At 38.7% G+C, this 19,512-nt stretch overlaps 1 protein-coding gene across 2 annotated transcripts in view; it reads left to right on the forward strand.

Moving 5' to 3' along the window:
* Positions 1–19,512, forward strand: part of DDX46 (DEAD-box helicase 46) — a 71,761-nt gene that overhangs the window by 48,896 nt on the left and 3,353 nt on the right. Inside the window, exons 16-21 of one of the 2 annotated variants that reach the window (XM_077768648.1) lie at positions 3,424–3,617; positions 6,671–6,808; positions 7,130–7,279; positions 11,482–11,658; positions 13,148–13,366; positions 13,674–13,818. In XM_077768648.1, coding sequence (XP_077624774.1) covers positions 3,424–3,617; positions 6,671–6,808; positions 7,130–7,279; positions 11,482–11,658; positions 13,148–13,366; positions 13,674–13,818 — 1,023 coding nt within the window. The remainder of the gene's footprint in view (positions 1–3,423; positions 3,618–6,670; positions 6,809–7,129; positions 7,280–11,481; positions 11,659–13,147; positions 13,367–13,673; positions 13,819–19,512) is intronic. The other variant, XM_077768649.1, reaches the window with a different exon arrangement.

The raw sequence follows: 19,512 nt of genomic DNA on the forward strand, positions 1-19,512 counted from the left end.
AAAAAAAACAAAACACATGCCTTTAAAAAAAAGTAATAAAAAATATTAAAAAAATCTTTGACTATTAATCATAAAATCTTGGTCATCTTGTTAGTTTCTATTGATTATTTTTTCTTTTTATTTTCTTTTATATATTTTTATTTTTTAATATAGTAATTTTGATTTGTATACTGAATATTTTGAACAATACATTGTAGGATCTGAATTCTCTTCTATTTTCCTTTAGACTTTTGTTTTAATAAGGCATTAACTTGGTTGGACCCTCATTTTAAACTCAGTCTTTTTTTTTAATAGATTATTTATTTTTGAGACAGAGAGAGACAGAACATGAGTGGGGGAGGGGCAGAGAGAGAGGGAGACACAGAATCTGAAACCGCACAGAACCCAACGCGGGGCTTGAACCCGCCAACCGCGAGATCATGACCTGAGCCAAAGTCAGACGCTTAACTGACTGAGCCACCCAACACCCCAAACTCAATCTTTCTTTTAATGGGCAACATCTGAAATCTCTGTTAATTTATTTTTTTATTAAAAACTTTTTTTTAACACTCATTTTTGAGAGACAGAGAGAAACAGAGTGTGTGCGAGTAAGAGCCAGAGAGAAGAGATGCAAAGTCCGAAACAGGCTCCAGGCTCTGAGCTGTCAGCACAGAGCCTGAGGTGGGGCTCCAACTCAGGGACTATGAGATCATGACCTGAGCTGAAGTCAGATGCTTAACCAACTGAGCACCCAGGCACCCCTCTCTTAATTTCTTTTAGCCATAGCTAGGTTGCTTGGATTTGGTCCCACGCATGCATAGTTTAGGGGCCACATATTTGTGCCTGCCTACTCTGTTGTTTTTTTCCTGGACTCATCTTCTGTTTTCTGGTCCTGAGTTTGTCCTGAACTCTTCTTTTTCTTCTTGTCAATAAGACTGTGTTTCTATTCAAGTTTGACTTCCCCCCTTGGCTTCCCAAGGCATTTCCCCAAATAGAAAGTTTAAAGTAAATAAATAGGATCATGTAACCACCGCCAGTATATTATTCCAAATGTCAAAAGTTCCAATTTCTGCTTGCTTTTAGTCATACTCTGTGCCTTCAGGTATTTTTTTGTGTCATTGTTGTTTTTTCAATATTTTGCCCAGAATTTATAGTTGTTATCTGCAGGAGGGTTTGTCCAATAAGAGCTTTTCCTACACTGAGGGAGATTATGTATTTTTTATATAAGTAATAAGAACATTATCCACCCATAATCCCTTGTCTGTACTTCTCTTATCTCTTTGGTTAAAATTCCATCACATGCATGCCTAAATCATTTGTAAGCAAGCAGAATAACTAATGATTCCTACAGTTATTAGTCCTGAGACCCTTGAGGGTCTCAGAGACTTTCAGGGGTTCATGAGATCAAAAGTATTTGTGTAATAAACTCACTACATGGTTTGCCTTTTTCACTTTCCTTCTGTTAGGAGTGTATAGTAGACTGTTCTAAAGGCTTTATGGCATGTTATAGTGCACCAGATGGAATGCAGAAGATATGAGACTCCAGCTATCTTCTTTTAAGCCAGATGCCACTAAATTTTAATATGTAATTGCTTCTTAGTTATTTTTAAACAAGTTAATAAGTTTTAAATTCTTCTCAGTTCTATTTTCCAATATATTAAATATTGATAGAGATGACCTATGTAAAGTAAAGCTCTCTAGGTCTCATCCTTGTTAATTTTTACAAAGGAGGGCTTATGCATGGAAAGTTTGAGAAGTTAAAAGTGAGAATTAAGCTCATCTCTGGTTTGATATACATGATCATGTGCTGGGTGGATAGGTGAACAAATTTGGAGTTCTGGTAAAAAGGAGGATGGTTTGGGCGCCTGGGTGGCTCAGTCAAGTGTCTGACTTTAGCTCACTACATGATCTCACAGTTCATGAGTTCGAGCTCCACATTGGGCTCTGTGCTGACCCCTCAGAGCCTGGAGCCTGCTTTGGATTCTGTGTCTCCCTCTCTCTCTCTGCCCCTCCCCTGCTACCACACTGTCCTTTCCTCCCTCCTACACTCACACTCTCTCTCTCTCTCTCTCTCTCTCTCTCACACACACACACACACACACACACACACACAAATATAAATAAACATTTTAAAAAAGGAGAGTTAATTGCTGCTGGGCAGGTATTCCATATACTTCATTTAGCATATTCGCATATTCACTTCATGGAATAAAGTATGTGTAGTTGAGTTAGGTAGTCAAGATACCTCAGTCTATAAAGTAAAAGTTTTGGTACATTTTAATTTTAAATTTAATTTATATTGGTATTGACTTCATTAATTTTTCTTAAGAGACTTTTGGGTTCAGTGTTGGATTCTAGTTATTTTGACATTAGATCCAAATAATTTTTTTAATTCAGTCTTTGAAGAGTACACTTAATTTTTTTTTAAATGTATATTACTGAGAAGGAGAGAGAGAGAGAGAGAGAGAGAGAGACAGAGTCAGAGTGCGAGCATGAGAGGTGCAGAGACGGAGGGAGGCACAGAATCCGAAGCAGGCTCCAGACTCCAAGCTGTCGGGACAGAGCCCGATGCAAGGCTTGAACATACAAACCTTGAGATCATGACCTGAGCTGAAGTTAGACGCTTAATCAACTGAGCCACCCAGGTGTCCCGAAGAATACATATAAATTTTACGTGATAATATTATTTAACATTGATATATATTTAGATATTAGGTATTTTGTGTATTTTAAACTCAGATTTTATATGAAGCCTTAGATTATCTCCTGCTGCAAAAAAATTACACGGTTTGAGGATTTACCCCATTCCCTTCTCTAATTACTAGAGATTCTTCATGATCAAATTAGTTTGTGGTCTAGTATCTTGTAATACAATATTTTGGCATTTTACACCCTCCTTTATCACTCATCCTGAAACTTTTTGGGTACGAGAGTTAAGAGAGATCTAGTTCACTACTTTTTAACCAGTCTGTTTCAAACTTTAATAGTAACATGTAATCATTCACCTAAGGATCTTGTTAAAATGCAAAATCTGAGTCAATAGTTTGGAGTAGGATCTGAATTTCTACATTTCTTTTTCTTTTTCTTTTCTTTTTTTTCTTCTCTTTTTTTTTTTTGAGATTCTGCTTTTCTAACAACATTCCATGTGATGTTGTTTCTGGTCCTCAGACAGAAAGGCTCTAATTAACCCATAGGAGAAGGAGAAAGATCTGAATCCTGTTAATGTCGGCTGAATGTATCTGCCTTTTCTTGTTTTACCCCATAAACAGGTATAAGTTAATGAATCTGAGATGGGGCTTCTGCAGTTATAACTGGTAGATGTGTGGTCACTGTATGTTGGATTTATTCTTTACTCTGCCTTTAACTTATTTCTTTGTCAGAGGAAATGAAAAATTTTAATGCAACATTTGGTTCTACAACTTTTCTTTTTTTATTTACTTGCAGGCATTGATCAATATGATAGAGATAGCATCATAAATGACTTCAAGAATGGGACCTGCAAACTACTCGTAGCCACTTCTGTTGCTGCCCGAGGTCTAGATGTGAAACATCTGATTCTTGTAGTAAATTACAGCTGCCCCAACCATTATGAAGATTATGTGCACAGAGCGGGACGGACTGGAAGAGAAGGCAATAAAGTAAAGAGAATTTAAAAAAAAAATTTTTTTTTTTTTAATATTTTTATTTATTTCTAGGAGAGAGAGAGAGAGACAGCGTGAGCAGGGGAGGGTCAGAGAGAGAGGGAGACACAGACTCTGAAATAGGCTCCAGGCTCTGAGCTGGCAGTCAGCACAGAGCCCGACGCGGGGCTCGAACCCACGAACCACGAGATCATGACCTAAGCGAAAGTCGGACGCTTAACCGACTAAGTCACCCAGGTGCCCCCCCCCAAAAAAATTTTTTTTTTAATGTTTTATTTCTGAGAGACAGAAAGAGACAGCGTGAGCAGTGAAGGGTCAGAGAGAGAGGGAGACACAGAATCCGATATAGGCTCCAGGCTCTGCGCTAGCTGTCGGCACAGAGCCAAACATGGGGCTTGAACCCACGAACCGTGAGATCATGACCTGAGCCGAAGTCGGACACCCAACTGACTGAGCCACCCAGGCACCCCTAAAGAGAATTTTTTAAAGTTGCTTTCCATTGTACTAAAATACAGCTTTTGTGGGTGTTTTGTTTTGTTTTGTTTTGTTTTGTTTGAAGAGTTATAAGGAGTAGATGATAGGAGTTAAATCAACATTTTGAAAATCCTCAGTCATCAGAGTATGGGGATTAGTTGATGTTCATCATTTCTATACACAGTATTATTAAAATTATTGATAATTAGCTCTTCTGTTTAGGCATACAATGTTAATTGTTTATGTCCCCTTTTAGGTTTTTCTTGCCCTTGATTAAAAATTTCTATGTACATTTTTACATACATGTATATAATTTGGGATCTTTCATTGCTATTTTTATTTTTTTATTTTTTATTTTTTTATTAAATTTTTTTTAATGTTTTTATTTATTTCTAGGGGAGAGAGAGAGAGACAGCGTGAGCAGGGGAGGGTCAGAGAGAGAGGGAATCACAGACTCTGAAACAGGCTCCAGGCTCTGAGCTGGCAGTCAGCACAGAGCCCGACGCGGGGCTCGAACCCACGAACCGCGAGATCATGACCCAAGTGAAAGTCGGACGCTTAACCGACTAAGCCACCCAGGCGCCCCTCATTGCTATTTTTAAATATGGGATCATAAAATGTACTCCTACCCAAACTGTTAACCCTTTTTATCATTATTCCCCTGTCCTACTTCATATACGATGTATATTTCTTGCTTTTTAAACTCACTTATAGTCTGGTAACTGTGTAGGGTCTAACTCATTCTTTTTGAAGGTAGCAAGCAGAATATTGCTGGATGGCCCAGTGGGTTGGGAGTCTGACTTCAGCTCAGGTCATGATCTCACCTTTCCCGAGTTTGGGCCCCACGTTAGGCTATGTGCTGACAGCTCAGAGCCTGGAGCCTGTTTCAGATTTTCTGCCTGCCATTCCTCTCGTTGTGTGCATGCGCGCTCTCTCTCTCTCTCTCTCTCTCTCTCTCTCTGTTTCTCTCTCTGTCTCTCAAGAATAAACATTTTTTAAAAATTTAAAGAAAGACATTGATGATGATCTATTTGATATTCCAATCCTGGACATTTCTACATTCTAAGGCAGTAATAATAATAATATATACTTATGGAGTACTTATTGAATGCCAGGCACTATTCTCAGTGCTTTACATAGATCATCTCACATCATCCTCGCAGTTTCCATTTGAGGTAAATGTTACCCCATTTAATAGATGAGAAAAGTTAAGGTACATGGAAGTTAATTTACTTGCCTAAGCTTGAACAGCTAATACATAGTGATGGCTTTTATTTTTTTTAATGTGTATTTAATTCTGAGAGAGAGAGAGAGAGAGGGAGACACAGAATCTGAAGCAGGCTCCAGGCTCTGAGCTGTCAGCACAGAGCCTGATGCGGGGCTCAAACTCACAGACTGCGAGATCATGACCTGAGCCTAAGTCGGTCGCCCAACCTGACTTATTCTGTGGATATGAGGAACTCTGTGTAAAAATGTATGTACGTGTACAAACCTTAAAATAATGTGATACCATTCTTACCACACGGACAGCACAGTATCAGACCGTGGGTCATATGGTGACTAGATATCCCTGAAATACAGTTTTAAACCATGTTTTACAATTTATAACAGTTCTTTGGTAGGGACAGAGTGTTTTATGGAGGTGACAGTCTCCTTTGTGGTGTGTTGTTTTTCTACTTCCAGCCCTCTTGCCTGAACCAAGAAGCTGCTGGGGAAATGTGAAATCCTAGGCTTTAGAAAACCCCAGGGAAGCAGTACAGCTGACTTAATTTTTGTATATAAAAACACATTACATATACACATACAAATGTTTTTATATCTTGTACTGGTCTGAAAAAATATGTGGATGAAGAAATATGTGGGAAGCTACGTCCTAACAAGTGAATACAAGTTAGTTGGGGCAGAGTGGTGCAGTAGGTATTATAGGAAGGGAATGTAAGCAGAAAGAAGAAAAATAGTATATATTAAAATTAATATGTATGACAGTGCAGTGACATATGCATTTATATAAAATCGAATTTCTGTTTATACATCAAGAAATGAGAGTTTCTGGTTTTGCTTATTTTTATTATTTATTTATTTATTTTTTTTGATAGAGGGGAAGACAAAGCATGAGTAGGAGAGGAACAGAGAGAGAGGGAGAGAGACATAGAATCCGAAGCAGGCTCCAGGCTCGAAGCTGTGAGCACAGAGCACAGTGTGGGGCTCGAACTCAACGCACCCTAAGGTTATGACCTGAGCTGAATTCGGATGCTGAACTGATTGAGCCACCCCGGTGCTCCTAATTTTTTTTTAATGTTTGTTTATTTTTAAAAGAGACCAGAGGAGAGCCAGAGAGAGCGGGAGACGCAGAATCTTAAGCAGGCCATGCTCTGAGCTGTCAGCACAGAGCCTGACATGGGTCAGACTCAAGGGCTGAGAGGTTATTACCTGAGCCAAAGTCGGATGCCTGATGCACTGAGCCACATGAAGTCAGTTGTAAGAGGATCTATTAGGTGGTTCCAATTTTATGTTGTGATCAAAATAAGAGTCATCTTGTTAGTCTCTCATAGTTCTCTTTTTTCATCATTCATTAGGGTTATGCATACACATTTATCACAGAAGATCAAGCTCGCTATGCTGGTGACATAATTAAAGCTCTTGAATTGTCAGGAACTGCCGTGCCTCCTGACCTGGAGAAACTTTGGAGTGATTTCAAAGATCAGCAGAAAGCTGTGAGTTTTTTTTTTTCAACTCCCATTATCTTTATGCAGGTTATTGTGTTCTAAACCTTGAATATTTTATACTTGAAAATCTTGATAGGATTACTTTCTCTTTAGAGAGGGAAAAGGAGTGAAAACAAAATCCTCCCTTTTGCTTCAACTTGATGTTTTATATCATCTACTTAGAGTTCTTTTTTTGTGTTTTCGTGCTAGATGAAATGTTTTTGATACATTGGTGTGCACGATCTTGAAAAAAATATTTAATTACCCCTAAATTCTTAAACATTAAGGTTTTTTTAGTATGAAATTAACTGTTTTGTTTTTCCTTGAAAGGAAGGGAAAATAATTAAAAAGAGTAGTGGGTTCTCTGGTAAGGGATTCAAGTTCGATGAAACAGAACAAGCTTTGGCTAATGAGAGGAAGAAGTTGCAAAAAGCAGCTCTCGGCCTGCAAGATTCAGATGATGAGGATGCCGCAGTCGACGTAAGTGCCATTTTTTGAGGCTCCTTCTTGGTGATTGAAACATTTATTGCTTTTGTCCTGTAGGTTTTATTTGTTGTGATAGACAGTTACTGGAAACTTTTCTGGTGTGCACCCTTCCCAACCTTCTCTCTCTCTCTTTTTCCTTTTCTCCCTTTCTGTCTCTATTTACATATGTCCTGCCCATATTGTGTATTTTCATAAAAATGAAATCATAGAGCTTTATAACCATCTTTACAACAAAGTCTTCTTTTGAAATCCTCTCATTTTAGTAAATTCACTCTTTTATTATTCTTGATGATTATAAATTTTAGTAAATTCATTCTTATATTATTCTTGATTATAAATTTCGTTAAATGGATGTTCCACAGTTTAACAAATGAAACTCCTAATTTTGAATATGTGGGTTGTTTCTATATTTTCATATTTGGAATATACTATCAAACTGTACTTCACTGCTTGTTGTACATTTAATTTTGTACATTCATCACATTAAGTTTTGAGGATTAGTGTGTTAAGTTTTGAAGTTGTGTGTGTACATGGAATTGCTCCGCCAAAGGGTGTGTCTAATTTGGTTCTGAAACATTGTCAGATTGTTCTCCTGCAAAGTGAGTATCATTCTGCACCCCCTGTAGTGGTGTGTAAGAGTGCCTGGCTCCCCACATCTTTAACAACATTGGTGCTGATATTTTTATTTTTAAAAATTTAATCATTGTAGGATATCTTCATTGACAGTAATAGCAGGACACTTGGCTTGCTGAGTTGGTAGAGTATGCAACTCTTGATCTTGGAATCATGAGTTCACTCCCCACATTGGGTGTAGAGACTACTTTCAAAAAAAAAAAAGAAAAAGAAAAAAACCCACTAATACAGGGCGCCTGATTGGCTCAGTCAGTTGAGCGTCTGACTCTTGATTTCTGGTCAGGTCATGATCTCGCAGTTCGTAGGTTCAAGGCCCGTGTTGGGTTCTGCCCTGACAGGGTGGAGCCTGCTTGGGATTCTCTCTGCCCTTCCCATGCTCTCTCTCACCCTATCTGTCAAAATAAATAAATAAACTTAAAAAAAGACCAATAATAACATTTTTTGAGTGTTAACAAGTTCCATGCACTGTGTCAAGTGCTTTATGGGGATTGTTTCATTTACCTCTGCACAGTAGCCAGCCAAGGTAGATACTAAACAATATTCCCATTTTGTAAATGAGGAGATTGAGGCTTCAGAGACCATGGTCTTAGCTTATGTTATTATTTGTGATCCATTGAGGAAAGAGGGGCCCTGAGGACTCAACAAGGTCAGGATATTACAGAGTATTGTTTGGAACCCAAACCCCAGGAGCTTGAGCTTTAGAAGAATATGTTTTCATTATAAAATGATTTTTGGAAAATCTGCTTAGTGTATACCACTAAGTGGTATTAGCATGTCAAAATATATGTAAAGCCCTCAAGTCAAGAAGCTTGTTTAACTTTAAGTTAGAAATCCTCCATGATATTTGATCTTTAGTCATAGAACTTTTTTTTTTTACAGTCCCTATTAAAGCTTAGCTCAGTCAATTTCAGAAATCAGGAATTCATTTTTATCTTCTCATTTGAGGAATTTGAAGCCCAGAAAAAGTACTGGGCCCACAACCACATTGACTGTTACGTATAGCCAGGACCAGGCTCCAGATCTCATTAATCCTAGACTCTTTCTAGGATACCATACTGACTTAATATTTAATTAAGTCATCGTTTTAGTTACTTATTGGTTATGTTGTAACAAATCAGTACACAACCTAGTACGTTAAAACAACAAACATTTATTATCTCACATTTCCTTTGGGTTAGGAAATCAGGAGCAGTTACACTGGTAGTTGTGGCTTAGGGTCTTATTGCGATTGCAGTAATGCTGTTGCCCCAGGCTGTAGTCATTTGAAGGCTTGACTGACACAGGACCACTTTCTTTCATGGCACAGTCACTGTGATGTTGGCAGGGTACCTCTGTTCTTTACTCTGTCTCTGTGTCCTCACAAATGGCATCTGGCTTCTCCCAAAGTGAGTTATCTGAGAGAGACGGCAAAGAGGAAGCCTTGGGGCCTTTTATGATTTAATCTCTAAAGTCACACACTGGCACTACTTACTACCTTATTCTGTCTGTTGAAAATAAGTTACTAAGTCTAGCCCACATTCAAGGAGTGTCTCCTCCTTTTGAAGGGAAGACTATTAAAGAATTTATAGTCTTGTTTTTATTATTATTTTGTTTAATGTTTATTTATTTTTGAAAGCAAGAGAGACAAAAATGAGTGAGGGAGGGGCAGATAGCAAAGGAGACAGAGTCTGAAGCAGGATCCAGGCCCCGAGCTGTCCTGACAGAGCCCAATTCGGGGCTCAAATTCAACGAACCTCAAGATAATGACCTAAAGAATTTATAGCCTTCTTTCAAAATCACCTCAGAAATAAATAAAAAACATTTTAAAAATTTTTAAATGTTTTTTATTTATTTTTTGAGAGAGAGAGAGAGACAGTGTGAGCAAGGGAGGGTCAGAGAAAGAAGGAGACACACAATCTGAATACAGGCTCCAGATTCTGAGCTCTCAGCACAGAGCCCGACACGGGGCTCAGACCCACAAACCGTGAGATCATGACCTGAGCCAAAGTCAGACGCTGAACCGACTGAGCCACCCAGGTGCCCCAGACCCAATTAATTTTTTTTTTTTTAATTTTTTTTTTTTAATGTTTTATTTATTTCTAGGAGAGAGAGAGAGACAGCGTGAGCAGGGGAGGGTCAGAGAGAGAGGGAGTCACAGACTGAAACAGGCTCCAGGCTCTGAGCTGGCTGTCAGCACAGAGCCCGATGCGGGGCTCGAACCCACGAACCGCGAGATCATGACCTAAGCGAAAGTCGGACGCTTAACCGACTAAGCCACCCAGGCGCCCCCAGACCCAATTAATTTTTAAAACCTTGTTAAACAAGTTCTGCTCTGCATTTGAGTTTTACCAGTTAAAATCTTATTAACCTACATTAAGTATATCAAGGGATTTGCATCTCTTTAGTTGGCATTGCCAGTAGTCATTGTTGCTCAAAAGACATGATTAAAAGGAAATGCAAATAGCTTATGAGGCACATGTGTCCATCCTCAGGATGACACAGTGGCAGTTGGACTCTTGTGGCTCCTGGGCACCTGAGGTATTCACCCATTGTTTTTGCTTTGATAGGGAAACCAACCTTCCTTTTTTTCCCTTTTTTTGGTTCAAAGGAATAAAGCAGTAAAGTCTTTTTTTTCTGATTCTGTTAACCAGATTTTAAAAAATGTTACTTTGAACTTTTAAAAAAAATTTTATTGTATGAAATACATTGATGCTTTGGTTAATATTTGTAAAAAATTTTAAAAAGTACTGAAGTGAATAAAAACTAGCATCATACGCATTACTCATTCTTCATTTTATGTATTTTGGAATAGTGTCATGTATCCTGTTTATTTTTTTAATTTATTTATTTTGAGAGAGAGAGCAGAGAGAGGGGAGAGAGTGCGTCCCAAGCAGGCTTTGCAGTGTCAGTATAGAGCCTGATTTGGAGCCCGAATTCATGAACTGTGAGATCATGATCTGAGCTAAAACCCAAGAGCCAGACACTTAGCAGACTGAGCCACCAAGATGCCCATCCTATTTAAAAGTTTTATTCATTTGGGGGGCGCCTGGGTGGCTCAGTCGGTTACGTGTCCGACTTTGGCTTAGGTCGTGATCTCGTGGTTCGTGGGTTTGAGCCGCGTGTCAGGCTCTGTGCTGATAGCTCAAGGCCTGGAGCCTGGTTCAGATTCTGTGCCTCCCTCTCTCTGACCCTCCCCTGCCCCTGCTCTCTCTCTCTCTCAGAAATAAATAAAAAACAGCATTTTTTAAATGTTTTATTTATTTTTTGAGAGAATCCGAAGCAGACTCCAGGCTCCGAGCTGTCAGCACAGAGTCCGACATGGGGCCCAAACTCACAAACTGTGAGATCATGACCCGAGCCGAAGTTGGCGCTTAACCGACTGAGCCACCCAGGCACCCCTGAAATGCCACTCTTAACAAATAGCTGATATATTTTCCTATTGATCTGTATGGTTGAATTAACATAAATACAACTGTCTTATTCTAGTCATTTGATGGAAATATTCTTTGTTAGTTTTTGTAGATATATTTAAATTTGTATTTTTAACCCAATATTATCACTTCTTTTTTTTTTTCCTTATTTAGATTGATGAACAAATCGAAAGTATGTTTAATTCAAAGAAGAGAGTAAAAGATATGGCTGCTCCTGGAACATCTAGTGTTCCTGCTCCAACTGCAGGAAATGCTGAGAAATTAGAAATAGCTAAGAGATTGGCTCTTAGGATCAATGCTCAGAAGAATTTGGGCATCGAGTCTCAGGTATTAAGTAATTTGTTCCGAGTTTTACTCAGTACTTGTTATGTCAGCCCCAGTGAACAGGTTTTCCTAGACATTGAGTTGGCGGCAATTTAACATTAATCTAAATATAGAATTCTTTATAAGTATTGCATTTGGATGATTCCTCTAGTATGGTTAACTGAGATTTTAATGCCTGTTTTAGAAGCCCTAATGAAGCGTGTTAGCTGTAGATATTTTTCACAAAGTAATTTTCTGATTGATCTTACCAAAATGTTAAGGAAATAACTCACTTTTTATTTCTTGATCCACTTTTATTGGGTGGGTTGTTGGACACACAGATAATTCCTTGGAAGCATATATACCCAGTTACATAACTCATACTAACATGAGCTTTAAACAGTGGGAAATGTAACATTTCACATACCATCTTTCTTGTGGGAGCTTTTTTATTAATTTTTTAAAAGTTATTAAGAGTACATTTTCATAGTGTTCTCAAAGAATAGTTAATTTTAATGGTGTTTTGAAGATTTTGAGTTTTTGGATCTGCAGGCCCCTCTGTCCAGTAGGCTGGATGGGTTCAGGACTGTAGTTCCCTGCAGGTGGGGAGGACCAAGCCAGAGGGAGCCTGGTGGACCGACTCAGTGAGGCAGCCTCAATTAAGGCTTACAGCCTCGAGTTTCTGTATTTCTTTTGTTTAGCCAGTTAGTTACCCAGAAGTGTCTACTACACACAAGCCTGTGCTTCCTCTGAAAACAGGGATTGTAGCACCTAATGTAATACTCTCTGGAATTGTTACTGCTGATAACTTTATTGCTGAAACCAAATAGCTGCACCTTCTTACTGTTAGAAAAGCGTGAGGAGTGAGTCCGGTATTACCCACAGAATTCCGTCCGCATTAGGCACATAGTAAAATTAAGTTCAAATTAAAAAGATTTAAGTGCCAAATAAAATAAAAAGTCAGTCATTTACTATAATTTATTGAATGTTGGGTTGGTTATGATGGGAGGAAGGAGCCCAGTAGTAGGCAAAGATTCTAATTTATTCTTATTCTTCAAAGATTCTTAGGAGCCACCAAGTATATAAATGATTTTAGAATATTATATTTGATATTAATAGTTACATGATTATGATCCAGTAGAAATTTTAATATAGGGTTGAATGTTCTTTATTTTTTTCATCAAAATAAGAGAAAGAGATATAGTAAACTATTGGTTATAAATATGTACCGCTAAATTGCACATGAGTAGGACTCTGCATTAGAAACATGCTTCTAGAAGCACCAGGCTGGCTCAGTCAGTTAGGTGTCCGGCCCTTGACCTTGGATTCGTGAATTGAAGCCCTGTGTTAGGCTCCTCACTGTGTGTAAAGCCTACTTAAAAAAAAAAAAAAAAAAAGAAGAAGAAGAAGAAAGAAAGATTAGTTAGCGGCGTTCTAGGGAAAAATTTGTGGTAGGACCCCAGATCTTGTCTCTGTCCTCATTTGAGATTTGACTGTAGGTCTTCTTTAACTGCAGGATGTAATGCAACAGGCCACCAATGCAATTCTCAGAGGGGGCACCATCCTGGCTCCCACTGTGTCTGCAAAAACCATTGCAGAGCAACTGGCTGAAAAGATCAATGCTAAGCTCAATTATGTGCCTTTGGAGAAACAAGAAGAGGAGAGACAGGATGGTGGACAGAATGAATCTTTCAAGAGATATGAAGAAGAATTAGAGATCAATGACTTCCCACAGGCAAGTAACAGTTTAAACATTTTTTAAATTATGGAGTGAAAATTCTTCTTAAGGAGTAAAAATACCTTGTTTAAAACCCTTGAACATTTTAATAGCTACTTTACTTTTTTATCTAGATGAGGGAGACAGCAATAGAAATTTTGTTTTTATGAGTATATTCCAGGTACATTAGGATCTAAATGAATTGATGTGAAGGCATTAATTATCCTAATATTGACCATAATATTATTTAGCCTACCTATTTGTCAGTACACCCGGTTTTTATCCTGTTGTGAAGTGATTTTTCCCCCCACCTTTTCTTTCATAGACTGCTAGGTGGAAAGTTACCTCTAAGGAAGCTCTGCAGAGAATCAGCGAATATTCTGAAGCTGCAATTACAATCAGAGGAACATATTTCCCACCTGGCAAAGAACCCAAAGAAGGAGAGCGGAAAATTTACTTGGCAATTGAAAGTATGTATCACTGGTTCTTGTCATTCCAATCTTGAGTTAGGTCAGAGTTGACTATAGATGTAATAGGCACAGAGAGAATGTTAGGTCAGTTCTAGAGAGGATAAAAATAAGGAACATGTATAGAAAAAACCGGTTTTGGGGCACCTGGGTTGCTCAGTTGGTTAAGTGTCTGGCTTTTGATTTTGGCTCAGGTCATGATCTCACGGTTTGTGAGTATGAGTCCCACATCCAGCTTTCTGCTAACCATGCCTGCTTGGGATTCTCTCTCTTCCCTTCTCCCTCTGCCTCTCCCCAGCTTGTTTGCTCACTCTCGCTCTCGTACTCTCACTCTCTCCCTTTCTCTTTCTCAAAATAAATTATATGAAACTATTCATGTATCATTTAAGGTCTTATTTAGAAATTCAGTACATAAAGGGGTGCCTGGGTGGCTCAGGTAAGCCTCCGACTTCGGCTCAGTTTAGCTCAGGTCATGATCTTATGGTTCATGAGTTTGAGCCCCACATTAGACTCTGCAGTGATGACATGGAGCCTGCTTCCAATCCTCTGTCTTCCTCTCTTTCTGCCATTCCCCTGCTCGTGCTCACTCTATCTCTCTCAGAATAAATAAACAAACAAAAAAAAAAACCACTTAAAAATAAATAAATTTATTACATACAGAAATATGACCGATCTGTATTTCGAACTCTTTCATTTCTGACGATATGGTCAGATTTGAAAACCACTTTAAAAGAAAACAAGTATTTTAAGGATTGCCTGTTCATACTTCTAATAAAGTAAAACATTCTGGCCAGAGTTTTGGTCAGAAAGTAAAGCCATATATTAGTCCACTTAATGAATGTTTATCCAAGCAAATGTTTCCTCTGAAATCATGCCTGTAGAAGTTCTTGCATATCTCTAAAAATAAGAAGAGGACAGTTAATTCTGTAACATGAAGTGCGTAAGTAATGCATTTTCTCAGGGCAATCAGATACGCTTTTTAACTTTATTTCATACATTCATGAGTGAGTTCAGATAGTTTCCATTTTGATTTTTTTTCCTCTACTATATTACTCCACTGTATAGTAGGACAACTTGCTTCCCTTTATTTATATTTAATCTGAACATCTTTGTAACAGACTTATAGTGTAGACAAGCCAGATCCACTTCATCTATTTAATGAACTAAGTATTTGTTGAACACTATTGTTGGAGCCATGGAGAGGTTTATTAAGTTTTCTGTAAGCTGAAAGTATACATACCTTGTGCTTTGCCTGGCTGTGGTGGCTGCAGAGCTGTCGTTCTCGCATGGTATACAGTCTCAGGCTGAGTACTCTGAAGTTTACACGTCCCTTCTGACTAAGAAGCCTTACCTCATCCCACTTCACCACTCTCTAGCTCTTTACCTGTTGTGTTTCTTCACAGTTCTCCTCACATGGAAAGTGTAGTATGCTTTTACTTGTTTGTGTCTCCCCTACTAGAGTTCTATGAATGTAGTGACTTTGTCACTGCTCTGTTATCAGAGCACATGGCATACACTTTATGAAGTTTCTGAGTTATGCATCTGATGAAGCCTGATGGCTGCTTGTTTTCAGGATACAAGTATTATTTGACAGGCATATCCTCTATTTGATCTCTTTAAAGCTGTACTGCCTGATACAACTCTCTGTGATGACGGTCAAGTGCTTGAAATACGGCCAGTGTGAATGAACTTTGTAAATTTCATTTAATTTTTATTAACAGATTTTTAAAGGAATTCATGTTTGATTTTTTTTTAACTAATTAATTTTTTTAGTAATCTCTATGCCCAGCATGAGGCTCAAACCCATGACCCTGAGATCGAGTCACATACTCTACTGACTGAGCCAGCCACACACCCCAAATTTTTATTTATTTAAAATGCAAATAGCCACATACATGGCTGGTGCCTACTGTAACAGATAGCTCAGCTCTAAAGTTTGTTTGGAAAGATCATTGGAAGGAATTTAGATCCACTGAAAGTATATTGTAAATAAGGTTTTTCACTAGTTTGTTCTTGTTATATTTTGACATTTCTTTGATTTTGTGAAGACTTTATAATTTTAGGTAAGTTCTTTACTGAATTTAATGTACAGATGATTTACTTATGTATTAGGACTTGATTCTTTCCTTGCAAAAACAAAGAATTCCACAAACGCAACTGAAAGTTAATTAGTGCTGTGCCTATTTAGTCACTTTCCTTTGAATTGGTGACCTCAGTTGTTTTTGGGTGGCATCTTATCATAAAGACCGTAAGAACAGAAACACATGTGCAGTGTGTATCCTGTCTACCCTTAAGTAGAAGTTGTTTCCTGGCCAGAAATTTGAGATGGGGTCAGAGTAAGTAAAAATACTGAAAAGTATTGTTGCCAAGATTCTGCTGATCATTTTTTTCCCCTTTAGTAAGGGATTGCCTGATTCCTATAAACTTTTGATTAGTTTCCAAGTTCTGATACAGTTGATTTCAAGTTTTTTCAAGTTTATTCACTTTTTGTGGAAGGACAGGCTTTTGGAGTTCCAGGCTCTGCCATTTTCACTGCTGTACTGTCACATTTGGACTTTTTCTTTTTATGTTTATTTATCTTGGAGGGAAAAGGAGGGGCAGAGAGAGAGAGGAAGACAGGATCAAAAGTGTACTCTGTGCTGACGGCAGAGAGCCCAGTGTGGAGGTGGAACTCAGGAACACTGAGATCATGACTTGAGCCAACTGAGCCACCTAGGCGCCCCTCATACTTTTTAAAGTTAATGATGAATTGTGGCAAAGGTGAAAGTCAGTTGCAGCCTTTATATGTTCCATGTTATTGCTGTTATGTCATACATATTTTTTAATGCATGCATATTTTAAAATGGTATACAAAGGATGTAGATCTAGAACTCAGCAAATTGCATGTTTTTGTTTGTGAAAGTGACTTCGATTAAGTCAGGTTTTTTTTTGTTTGTTTGTTTTTTAACATTCATTCTTGAGAGAGACAGAGAGAGAGAGAGAGGACAAGTGGGGGAGAGGCAGAGAGAGAGAGGGAGACACAGAATCCAAAGTAGGCTCCAGGCTCTGAAGTGTCAGCACAGAGTCTGACAGCAGGGCTCAAACCCACAAGCGGTGAGATCATGACCTGAGCTGAAGCCGGACACTTAACCGACTAAGCCACCCAGGCGCCCCGATTAAGTCAGGTTTTAGATGGCATCCTTTTATGTATCCTGAAAGACTTTCAGTCTGCCAGTGACTATGGTGACTATGTGTTTGTAAATCATGTGACACTCTTCCTTATTGTGTAGTTAAATGGGGGGTGCTGAACGTAGATCTTCAAGGAGAGAAAATTACACTGACATCTTTCTGCGCTTGTAACTGGACAGGTCTCCTCTACCGCAGTGTTCATTAGGCCATATAGGATGGAGACACAGTGTCATCCAGTGGAATCTGATGATAAAATTTTTGTTATACATGGAATCAGCCCTTTATTCTCAGCCTGAATATATCATGGGTGTCATTTAAGCAAAATCAATACTTTTAAATGCTTGCCTTATAAAGATAAATCAGACATATGACTGTTTTGAAAAAGGATCCTCTGCCATTTTTTAATTTAAAGGTAATTATGTTTGTTTAGCATAATTTATATATCAAGATTCATTTTACATGTAACTTTATCAGAACATATCTCCTCGACTGCCAAGTGAAGTGAGAAGCCCACAGTTTCTTCTTGACTTTTCCATCCACCTAGAATGGTTCTGGGCATTTCCTCCCACTGTCAACTTACACTTGGGAAATAACATCAAATTTTTATTATCTAAACCAACTTCTTTTTCTCTGTTAAAAAAAAAAAAAAGATAATCTTATCAAAAATGAATCTTAAGAATTCTAGAACCATAGTGATGTTAAGAGCTGGATATTAGTCATTAAACTGATACAGTGCTTTGAGATTTTCACAGATGATTAGTTTTTTAAAGGATCTTTTAGGTTTTGAAACTCCAGTCAAATCAACTGAACTCTAATAGGATGAAAACAGGTGTTGGAAGGAGCATAGTGTCATCTGTTTCTAGTTCTTTAATTGGAGGGACCATAGTGCCTGGCTCCTTGGGGGCTCTGTGTGGCTCAGCAGTTCCAGGCCTCCCACTAGGCAGTGGGAAGGAGAACAGGAAGGACTTATGTGCCTGGCCATCCTGTATAATTTATAGCCTGTTTTGTGACCCTCTCTTTTTACTAGTGGAGAATCCCTTAAAAGCAGCCAGAGTTGTTTTAGGACCAATGAAAGGAAATGCCTCTTTTCCATGGCAGCTTATAAACATATGTAACCTATTACCTAAAGAAGCTTTAAACTGGTCAAAATGGTCAGGCTCTAACGAAAGCAGGAAAATTACTCTTCTACTTGGATTTAGGTGAGAGTGTCATTTTCTTTCTCTTTAAAACAACATGGACTATCAACAAGCTCCACACTAACCATACCAAGTAGCATACATGCCTCCTGAATTTCGTTTTGGTTGTAATTTTCAGTCTGGCTTTGCTCTTGATTCTACCCTTTTGTTTACTTTGATCCACCTCTCTTCTCTTCAAGCACCCACAGCTTTAAATGTGTAGCTGCTGGGGTTCTTGGGTGGCTCAGTTGCTTAATCTTCAGACTCCTAACTTTGGTTCAGGTCATAATCTCACGGTGCATGGTTTCAAGCCTCACATTGGGCTCTGTGCTGACAGCAGAGCCTGTCTCAGATTCTCCCTCTCTCCTTGCCCTTTCCCTCCTCACACTCTCTCTGACTCTCTCTCAAAAAAACAAAAATTGTGTTTGGTGGCTGGTGAAGGTGTCAGATTTAGATTAGATATGTTGCTGTGACTTCACAGCCATACTCCTGGCTCTTTCCTTCGTGTTATTAACCTGTTTCTTCTTGCTTCTCCTCTCCTTCTTGCTTCTCTTCTCTTCCTCCCCTTCGTTTTCTTCCTCACCCACCTGACCTCCCTGCGCTCTCTTCGGTCAAAAAGGTCATTCATGGAACTCAGTTGGGTGGCTCAGTTGGTTAAGCATCAGAGTTTGACTCAGGTCATGATCTCGCGGTTCATGAGTTGGAGCCCCACATTGGGGTCTCTGCTTTCAGCACAAGGCTTGCTTCAGATATTCTGTCTCCCTCTCTCTGCCCTTCCCCCACTCACATGTGCACACGCACTCTCTCTCTCCAAAGTAAATAAACTTTTTTTTTTTTTTTAAAAGACCATTCCTTATAAGGGAATTCTTCTTTCCTCATTTGGTTTTCTTTTTTTTAAGGTTTATTTTGAGAGGTGTGTGCTTGCGCGCATGCAAGCAGGGAAGGGGCACAGATGGGAAGAGAATCCCAAGCAGGCTCCGCACTTACAGTGGAGCCTGACGCAGGGCCCGACGTGGGTCTCAATTCCTTCACCATGAGGTCACAACCTGAGCCCATATCAAGGAGTGGACACTTAACTTATGGCATCCAGGTGCCCCCGGAAACTGGTTTTCTTACATAGAATGATAAACATATAGTCCTCTACATTGCAACCCTAGTTCTCCTTATATTCTTTAACATTTCACTCCTAGTTATTAGGTTCTAGTCTATTTCTTTGGTCCAGCTCTTTCGCTCTTTCTTTCTTTCTTTCTTTCTTTCTTTCTTTCTTTCTTTCTCTCTCTCTCTCTCTTTCTCTCTTTCTCTTTCTTTCTCTCTTTCTCTCTCTCTCTCTTTCTTTCTTTCTTTCTTTCTTTTT

The sequence above is a fragment of the Crocuta crocuta genome, unplaced genomic scaffold (assembly GCF_008692635.1).
Source record: "Crocuta crocuta isolate KB4526 unplaced genomic scaffold, BGI_CrCroc_1.0 scaffold64, whole genome shotgun sequence".
Classification (NCBI taxonomy): Eukaryota; Metazoa; Chordata; class Mammalia; order Carnivora; family Hyaenidae; genus Crocuta; species Crocuta crocuta.